General features: G+C 39.3%; 1 protein-coding gene across 1 annotated transcript; it reads left to right on the forward strand.

Annotated features, from left to right (window-relative positions):
* On the forward strand, window positions 1–10,201 carry tbl2 (transducin beta like 2). Its single transcript, XM_034684230.1, has 7 exons — window positions 1–257; window positions 2,474–2,595; window positions 4,022–4,206; window positions 7,159–7,310; window positions 8,763–8,889; window positions 9,080–9,232; window positions 9,583–10,201. The coding sequence occupies exons 1-7, from the start codon at window positions 131–133 to the stop codon at window positions 10,040–10,042; spliced, it is 1,326 nt and encodes a 441-aa protein (XP_034540121.1). The 5' UTR covers window positions 1–130; the 3' UTR covers window positions 10,043–10,201.
* Window positions 10,202–10,350: the final 149 nt, after the last annotated feature.

The raw sequence follows: 10,350 nt of genomic DNA on the forward strand, positions 1-10,350 counted from the left end.
GTCACTCAGTGGTGGCGTAGAAGAAGAAAGGCCCCCCGAAGAAGACTTCTGCGCATGCGTAGTGGCCAAGCAGTGAACATTGGCCAAGTAGACGTTAGCAGTGCAAAGTACGTGGCAGAAAGCTGTTCTGATGGAGGTCGCTGCTTTAGTCGCCCTGACTGTGTTATTAGGAGCTCTGGTGATCATCGTAGCGTTAGCGGTGGGCCGACGGAAAGAAGAGATCCGGGAGGAGCAGGAGCAGGCGGCCGAGTTCACCGGTAAGAGAACAACCAGCTAATGTTACTGTAGCTGAGGGGCGGTGAGTCACCAGCTCTCTCTCATACACTCTCTACACTCTGTACACTCTTTATACACTCACTTTATTTATACTCTCTGTCTTTAGAATGAGCAGGAGAACACTGAACCTGCACATAAAAACTAAATGACTTTTGAATGAAGAAACTAATCAGAAAGAGTAAAGGAACTTTAAGCGACTGTCACCTGTCCTGAGCCAATTGGCAAAGGTTTTATTGAGGGACCAATGAGATGCATGCTTTCAGTGTAGTCCTCTAACTCCTGTTAATCATGCAGGATGGATGAATATTTTATAATGATGGCCATTGTCCTCTCTGAGCCACAAAACCAACCTGTTGCAACGCTCCACAAAACTCCAACAATAATGATCATACTGAGGAGGCGTGCTGCTCTCACTTTACAAAACATGGTGTCCTTTTTTAGGAACTAACTCGATCATTATCTCACAATGAGAGAAAAGTATTCATGACAAACCTGCTCCTTCATCTGAAGTAATATAATTATCAGAGTAACAAGGTAACTGTGAAAAATATCTTCTCTGTTGCTGGAACATCAAAAACCTACAGGAGCCTGAATGCATCATCTCAGACCCATGAAGCATGTCATGTAGATCAGCTGATCCTGGATGAACACATCAGTCCAACAGATCAGAATCAATCAATCTTTATTTGTATAGCAGCAAATCACAACACACATTATCTCAAGACTCTTTTACAAACAGAGCAGGTCTAGACCACTCTATGTTAAATTATGAACAGAGACCCAACACCAAGACAGGATAAGACTCAGTCTGACCCCACCTTAATCCACCATGAGCATTGCACCTCACAGTATTTAGCTAGTTACAGCAAACCTATGTGACAAGGGAGCTCAGGGACTCCAGAAGGTCTATGGTTAGTAACTTTAATGGGACAGGGAGAGTTAAAGTAAGTGATGAGAGGATTGGGGAGAAGGGGGTGAGATAGGATCCCAGTGTGTCAGTTCCCCCTGCAGTCTAAGCCTATAGCAGCATAACTAAGAGCTGGTCCAAGCCTGATCCAGCTCTAACTGTAAGCTTTATCACAAAGGAAAGTTTGAAGCCTACTCTTAAAAGTGATGGACTCTGAAGAGCTGCAGAGTCCTATGGTGTCTACACATGTGGACACATTAACAACACTACCACCTGTGTGTTAAAGACATATGAATCTCACATTGTCTCAAACCTGGACTAAAAGAAAACTGGATTAAACACAGTAGTGAGGCCACTTTGCTTCCTCAAGTGACCTCTATAAAAGCCTATGTTGGGATTTTATGTGAAGTGAATTCTTCTATTGGATCTGAGAGGAGCTGATGGAGATATTCAGACTTTAATACATAAACTAAAAACTTATTTATTCAGTCTGGCTTTTATGAAGGGTTTTAAATTGTATTACTTACTTTTTACTATTATATTGATTTAAATGTTGCCTTATTATTTTATTAATTTTACCTTTTTATTTCATATTTATTTATTTATATATTTTAATTTATCTGCTCAGTTTTATTTATATTTTTAGCCTTTCGTTTATTTCCAACTCTTATCCTTACCCTTTTTACATTTATTTATTTGAACTATTTATATTCTTAATATTAATTTGATGCTTTAACTCATTTTTGTTGTAACTTTTTTGTTTTCTTAACATATACACACTCACACACAATAGACACAAGACACCATGAAAAATAATAAAGGCAGGGTGTTGCAGATCTAACAGATCCACAGACAGTCCTCAGTTGGTAACAATAGCAACATCTAAAAGAGAAAGGAAGGTTTGCCCCTGCTTCCAAAAGACTCCATGGTCTAACAAACATTACTTACTTTCAAAAAACCAAAACAGAACACCAACAGAAAACACACAAAAAACATCAATGATGAGAAAAGTACCGACGTTACCTTAGTAGTAAAGATAAGTATATTTTAAAAATGGTAAATTGGGTGGGACACAGCCAGATCATTGATTAAAATACAGAAAAAATGACAGTTTTCCTCTTTGAAGTTAACATTATTATCATAGCAGCAAAGATTCTGAGTTACATAGTTAGGTCTCATGGAACGACAGAAATGGCTTCCACACTTTTAGAAAGTTACTCGATTTGAATCACGCAATCATTTTGCTGCAGTTTGAAGAATTGAAATGATCCTGATTTTATCTCCTCTCAGCTGAAGGCAGCGTAACGAAAGCCCCAGCATCCAAGAAACCCAAGCCGGAGAAGCAGCGCAGCCGGAAGGACAAAGCTGCACAGCACACGTTCAGCCACCAACTGCTGGCATCCTCACTGAAGGTAAACTGGATCCACACTAACACCGTGAACATACATAGAGCCTTGTTATTATGGGACTTATCTTTACCTTTCCAAAGAGAGGTCCAGGAACTCCCTGTTTGCACTTTTCTCCATGAATGTGGAGAAAACATGAATAATGTTAAATAATGCTGTTTTCTGTTCACATCAGTTGTAATTTTATATTAATTAAAGTCAGGGGACCAACAAACTTGTAACCAGGTGTATTTGTGATGTTTTTAAGATTTACTTCTTTAGATTTTGTTTTAAAGGTGACATATCATGCAAAATGGACTTTTTAATGGTTCTCTACCTGAAATATGTGTCCCTGGCATGTCTACAAACCCCCTGAGAATGAAAAGAATCCATTCTGCCCCTGTTCTGATTTCTCCACCTTTCTGTAAATGTGTGTGAAACCAGCCGTTTCAGACTTCAGTGTTTTTGTTACGTAACAACAATATCCGGTCTGTCACGGAGTCAGAGCTCGGAGCTTGTTCAGCCCATAGACTGTATAAAATAATACTGAACCCCCCCTCTGTTTTTCATTACCTGCACAAATGTGTGTGCTAACAAGGAGCTTAGGAGGGAGGCATGCTAGTTGTAGGCTGTCTTAATAAACACAAAGGTCAGTTTTACTCCCCACGTCTGCAGATTTGAAGATCTAGTGGATGATTTTTATTTATCATGGAGAAGTGCTAGCGCTAGTTAGCATAGCCACATAGCTACATGTCGTAGCTGCAGCTGTAGCTGTGTACCAAGACACACGTCAACATACTGACAAATAAAACAACAAGTAACACAGAATCTGTGACCAATCCTTCTGAAAGGTCCTGCTGCCTTTCTGGCAGAGGTCGGTTTTACTCCCCACGTCTGCAGATTTGAAGATCTAGTGGATGATTTTTATTTATCATGGATAAGTGCTAGCGCTAGTTAGCATAGCCACATAGCTACATGCTCGTAGCTGTGTACCAAGACACACCTCGGCATACTGATAAATAAAACAACAAGAAACACTAAATCTGTGACCAATCGTTCAGAAAGGTCCTGCTGCAGGCGCCGTTTCCGTCAGGATCAGATTCAGAGGGTTGAAGTAACGCGATCTATGAGCAGCCGTGTATATTCAGCCAACATGTAAACATTAGATCAACGTGCCGGAGAGCCGAGGCACATCCACTTCCTGAGGGGGCGTGGTCAGAGAGAAAACAGAGTGTTCTGAGGAGGACTGAAGAAGAGGGTTTTTCAGGCAGACCAAAATCTGATTTCAAAGTGTTTTTTTGAGCATAAACTTTAAAGACATGTTTTGGGGACCTCTTAGACCAATATATATTGATGAAAAAAGCATGATATGTCACCTTTAAAATCTCTCATTTAAGTTTTTTCTCCAGATGTTCTTTGATCATGTGTGTTTGTGTTTTTGTCATATTTTCAGAGCCACAGTGGGAATGTGACGTGCCTTGATTTTAGCAGCAACGGGAAGTACCTGGCCTCCTGCGCCGACGACCGTACCGTCCGGATCTGGAGCACAAAGGACTTCCTGGACCGAGAACACAAGTGCCTGAGGGCCAACGTGGAGCTGGATCATGCTACACTAGTTCGTTTCAGCCCGGACTCCAGGTCTCCTCTCCTCTCTCTTTTTAATCCCTTAACTATATTTTATTAACATCAGCTCTGAGAGTTATCTTCTGCACCTCCACACCAGCTGTCTCAGCCAGGGCTGCTACTACCAATGACCTTCTGTTATTGTTTCTCAATGTTTCATTTCTTTGATTGATGGTGTTAAACCTGTCAGAGGGGTGTTGTGTTGTGGTCTGGAGTCCTGGTCAGTCTCAGACACATCGAACCAGACACTCAGTAAACATTACTTTTACTGAGAGAAAAAAAAAGAGAAAATATATTCAAATGTTTTTTGGGATGTAAGGATACACTCAACCCACGATTCGATTCGAATCCCGATTTTTGATTCAACAATTGGGACATGAAATACAATTCACTCTCAATTCTGTAACGATTTTTAAGAAAACTGGATTGAACTCAAAATTTAAATAACTATTATTTTATTTCCATTCTCAGATATGGACAGTTAGGATATATATTTGTTCTCTTGTATTTTTTTGTAAACAAAGTCATCCTTTTTCATTTTGAAGGTGTGTTGTAACTCAAATTAAACCACTGCACACTTTTTTTCAGCACCTTGTAAAAAAACTCAAAATGAGTTTACAAAAATACCTTGTCGGAAAATTTGATTTCAAATATTTTTATTGAGTTTTCAACACATATGATAATACAAAAGACAAAACACACAGATACAAAAAATAATAGGACAGAAAACTCTGGGGTTGGGTCGTAATGTTCTACATTGCCACAGATGGTACTGCATTGTACAAAACAAGGAAGACGAACAGGTCTCTGTGGCAGTGATAGTAGTACCTGACATAGTGCAATAGCGTCGTAATAGAGTCAGATCTTACTTCTTATGTCAAGGGCCGTATAAAAGCTCATCTTATGATGTTTTAGTTTGGGTGTCATGAAAGTAGACTAAGAAAGGATCCCATGTCTCATAGAATTTCCTCTTCGAGCTACTGATAGAAAAACGTAGCATCTCGAGTTAGAGACAACACATTACATCCTGACGCCACCGGTCAAGCGTGGGCAGGGCAGCACCCTTCCATTTTTAGCAGGATTGCACGTCTGGCCAAGAGCAAGACAAAGGCAACCATGTGGTGTTCTGTAGGAGTGAGGTGGGGGTTATCTCCACCAGCAATCCCAAACAGGGCAAGAGTAGGGCTAAGATTTACATTTTTCTGTAATACTTTAGATAGGGTGTGGAATATATCGTGCCAGAATTTCTGTAACTTAGGACACAGCCAGCACATGTGAATCAGGGAAGCATCATTATGATTGCACTTGTCACAGGTGGGAGTTATATCAGGGTAGATACTGTACAGCTTGACCTTGGACATGTGAGCCCTGTGGACCACCTTAAATTGAAGCAGACAGTGTCTAGCGCAGATGGAGGATTTATGTATCGATGATAGAATGGAGTCCCATTCGTCATCGGATATGTGTCCCAAGTCCTGTTCCCAAGCCGCCTTAATCTTGTCCAGTGGTGAACTTATCAGCTTCGAAATGGTACTGTGTAATTTGGACAGTGCACCTCTGGACAGTGGATCAAAGGAGAGAAAGGTGTCAATTGGGTTAGCTATGGGTACTGAGGGGAAGCAAGGCTTAACCGAGCGAACATACTGTCTGACCTGTAAATACCGAAAGAAGTGTGTTTTGCCGTCTTCAAACATGCACGCAAATGACCTGATGCCCCTTTCATGCCAGGTCCGAAAAGTTGAGTCAGAGCGCGAGGGGGTGAAAAGGTGGTTGGAGGCAATCGGACTCAGAAGGGAGAAGAGTTTGTATTCAAAGGATCTCCTGAATTGGGTCCACACCCGAATGGTATGACGCACTACTGGGTTATTCAGTGATTTTGGTAAGGGGCAGTCAAGCGGCGCGCCAAGGAGTGCAGGAAGGGAGACATCTCGGCATGAGTTCAGCTCCAGAGACGTCCAGTCTGGACCGTCAGACTGGAGATAAAAGCGAGTCCAAAAAGTAATACAGTGAATATTGGTAGCCCAGTAATAATGTCGGAAATCAGGGAGTCCCACACCTCCGTCCCTTTTGGGTCTCCGAAGCAGGGCTTTGCTTACTCGAGGCCTCTTGCCCTGCCAGATGTACGAGGAGACGATGGAATCCAGTGAAACAAGTTGGAAAATTTTAGAACAGTTATAGACAAATGTAAAGTGAACGATTCCCAAATGAAAGTATGAAATGTTCAAACAAATAAGGTCAATCTCTTTAAATAATCTAAAGAGCAGCTTCTGCTCCTGGCTGTGAATTGACATGTTCTTCTTCAGGAATATCAGGGAAAGACAAAATGCTGCCGTCCCTCAGACTGTAAACACAAAGGTCCATCCTGACCTGCTCGGTCTTCACCTGCTGCTGAACAAGCGGAGTGAAATGCAGATAGTGCCTTCTACTGTTTAAAAATAATATCGCAATACAAATGTTGTTGAATCGATTTTAATCCACCCTTATTTGTACCGATATTTTACTGTATTGTGATATATCCTTACATCTCTAATGTTTATATTTTCTGAAGAACAGTGCAAGAGGTAAAGGCAGATCATTAGTTTCCAATGTTATTAAAGCAGAGTGAAGGTCTCTCACCTTTTAGCTACATCTGTAAATCAGCTGTCAGACTTTAAGTAAAATACATTTCTGTCATCACTGAAGCTTGTTATTATTCCAGCTTAAATCTTTGCAAAGAAAAGATTATATTTCTGTCAGAGTAAATTAACATAAGAGTAATGTGATTTACATTCAACAGTTTTATCTTTCTGGAAATGAATCTACCTTTTTAAAAGAGGAAATACTGAGACGCTGATGTTTTAGTGTTTTGTTGTTCCTCTTGTCCATTTCAAAATATTGTCACAAAATCAGCATATTTTGCATCAGTAAAAGTCTCCTCTGCGCCTGATACGAGCGCCTTCTGTACTGACTCTCACCTTGTCTCTGCAGGGCGTTCATCACCTGGTTGGCGAACGGAGATTCGATTCGAATCTTCAAAATGAGCAAAAAGGAGGACAGCACGATGAGCTTTAAAGCTGCAGCGGAGGACTTTCCACAGAAACACAAAGCACCCATCCTCAACATTGGCATCGCAGAGACAGGTACAGAACTCACACAGTGTCTGAAGTCATGAACGAGTGGTCAAGTGTTCAAGCCAGGATTGCACAAATATACCTATATGCCTTTTGTTTACATTGTCCCACAAACACAAACCTCAGAACATAATATGTCCTGTAGTTTAAACCTGTTGATTTCATTAATTCTATAGGAGAAAATATCTTTGTTTCTGAAAGATGTCCTCATACTATTAGAAGTTGAAATGTATTTATTTATTGTTTTATTTAGTTTGTCTTATAATGGTAAATGGTACTAATATAAATGAGCATCTGACCACTCAAAGCCCTTTCATATATATTTTATATACATCTTAATTCCCAGCGCTTTTGTACATAGGTAATTCTAACTATTCTGTGCTTCTGAATATACTTTATTTTATCTTAATTATTTTTTATTTTATTTTTTTATTTTATTATTTTATTTTATTCTATTGTATTGATCTTTTTTTTTTTTTAATTGATCTTTATTTTATTTTTTTAATTTTATTTAATTTGATCTTTATTTTACTTTATTTTATTTTATATTTTATTTTATTTTATTTTATCTTTATTTTATTTTATCTTTATTTTATTTGATCTTTATTTTATTTATTTTATTTTATATTTTATTTATTTTATATTATATTTTATTTTATTTGATCTTTATTTTAATTGATCTTTATTTTATTTTTTTAATTTTTTTTAATTTGATCTTTATTTTACTTTATTTTATTTGATCTTTATTTTATTTATTTTATATTTTATTTTATTTGATCTTTATTTTATTTGATCTTTATTTTATTTATTTTATTTTATATTTTATTTATTTTATATTATATTTTATTTTATTTGAGCTTTATTTGATCTTATCTTATTTTATTTGATCTTTATTTTATTTATTTTATTTGATCTTTATTTTATTTTATATTTTATTTTATTTGATCTTTATTTTATTTTATTTTATTTGATCTTTATTTTATTTGATCTTTATTTTATTTATTTTATTTGATCTTTATTTTATTTTATATTTTATTTTATTTGATCTTTATTTGATCTTATCTTATTTTATTTGATCTTTATTTTATTTTACTTTATTCATATCAATATCTTATTTTATTCCTTCTGTTAATATTTTGACTTTCTTACATTCTGTTTATAAGAGCTCTGTAATGACTGAATTTCCCTCCCCGGGATAAATAAAGTATTTCTGATTCTGATGGTAGAAGTTGCTATAGTAAGGGACCATCAGTGCTAATCTCATTCATACACATTCACACACCACTGAACAACAGAGGGAGCAGTTTGGGGTTCAGTGTCTGACCCAAGGAAACTTCATCATGTGACTGCAGGAGCTGGGATCAAACCGCCAACCTTCAGATTGATAGACAACCCACTCTACCCACTGAGCCACAGCCGCCCCATGTCAACATTGGTTGATGTTTTGTTTCCTCTCTGCAGGAAAGTTCATCATGAGTGCCTCCACTGACACCAACATCCTCATCTGGGACCTGAAAGGAGAGGTGCTGGCCTCCATCAATACCAACCAAATGACCAACTCTTATGCTGCCATCTCCCCCTGCGGCAGGTTAGTACCACTCTCCATCACCTCAAACCTAAGGCGTGAAGATCATACAGAGCATGTTGGGTAAACTGTACTGAGCTGAGTCGGACACTGAGCAGATTGTTGTTTTCTTCCTCAGAGCAGACACACTTAATGAGTTGTGTGTGACTTGTCTGTAGATATAACTGATCCTGCCGTCTCTCTCTCTGCTCAGGTTTGTTGCATCTTGTGGCTTCACTCCTGACGTGAAAGTGTGGGAGGTTTGCTTCGGAAAAGGAGGAGAGTTCAAGGAGGTGGCTCGAGCTTTTGACCTGAAGGGTCACTCTGCAGGAGTCCACGCATTCGCCTTCTCCAACGACTCACACAGGTAATGGAAACTTTTCTAGTTACAGTATGAATTCAACCTTACACTGCTCTTTCTTATATGGAATAGCTCAGATCATTAATTCTTTTCTTGCAGAGAGTATGAAGACAATGAAACTACTCGTCCTCAGGCCAAAAGAGACGCATGAGAAGCCAGCTGATTAGCTTAGTGTAGCATAAAGTCTTTAAAAAGAACTACCTCATAATAAGTTCAAGCAAATATGAAAGTGTAGAGATGCTATGGTTTGACTTCAGTACTCGGTGCACTCAGTGTCCTCGGTGTGATTTGTATCAAACTGCTCTGCCTCACCCAGTATAAACACAGCCGTGTCACTGTTCTCTCTTTGTTATCAGAATGGTGACGGTCTCCAAAGACGGCACGTGGAAACTGTGGAACACAGACGTTGAGTACAAAAAGCAGCAGGACCCCTACCTCCTGAAGACAGTGCCTTGTGCTTCATCCGACGGTAGCCGGGCGGCTTTGTCTCCAGACGGCCGGGTGGTGGCCGTCAGTAACGGTTGTAACGTGGCCATGTACAGCGCCGCCAGCGGGGAGCTGGAGGAGGAGATGCACGGCGTCCACAGCGAGGAGATCACCGACCTTAGATTTGACATTAACGGGCGCTTCTTGGTGTGCAGTGGGGACAAGGCCATCCGGGTGTTTCACAACGCCCCTGGATACAGGGCAGCCATCAAGGACATGCAGAACATGCTGAAGAAGGCCCAGAATGAGGCCATGAAGCAGAGACTGCAGCAGCAGATTGCAGAGGCTCAGAGCGCCTTGGACACTGTGCTGGCTGGTCCTGTGGACTAAAGTCACTCAAAGAAACCATGCTCTGAATGTGAAAGTGTCTGAACCGGACTGCTCATCTCTTTTTGCAACTACAACTCTTCTCTGACACTAAGTGATCTGGTGTGGGAGTGGGATTTGCATGCCGTTTTAATAAAGGATATCTTTTTATGCAAAGTTTAACTGGTTGAAGTTCAGAGATTTTTCTTCTTTTCTTCTCACATTATGAGTCACGTCCTTTTAGGAATATATTATTTTGCATTTTGTTTCAGAGGTTAAAGAAAACTCAACATGTTTTTAGGCCATAATCTAGGACACTTTCTACCTAAAAG

This window comes from Notolabrus celidotus, chromosome 5 (genome assembly GCF_009762535.1).
Source record: "Notolabrus celidotus isolate fNotCel1 chromosome 5, fNotCel1.pri, whole genome shotgun sequence".
NCBI classification, from domain to species: domain Eukaryota; kingdom Metazoa; phylum Chordata; class Actinopteri; order Labriformes; family Labridae; genus Notolabrus; species Notolabrus celidotus.

Excerpts from the sequence above, each read along its gene's own strand:
- tbl2 (XM_034684230.1), top strand. The coding sequence starts at position 131 with ATGGAGGTCGCTGCTTTAGTCGCCCTGACTGTGTTATTAGGAGCTCTG. Across the intron at positions 258-2,473 it reads GCAGGCGGCCGAGTTCACCG|CTGAAGGCAGCGTAACGAAA; the intron begins GTAAGAGAACAA and ends ATCTCCTCTCAG. Across the intron at positions 8,890-9,079 it reads GCCATCTCCCCCTGCGGCAG|GTTTGTTGCATCTTGTGGCT; the intron begins GTTAGTACCACT and ends CTCTCTGCTCAG.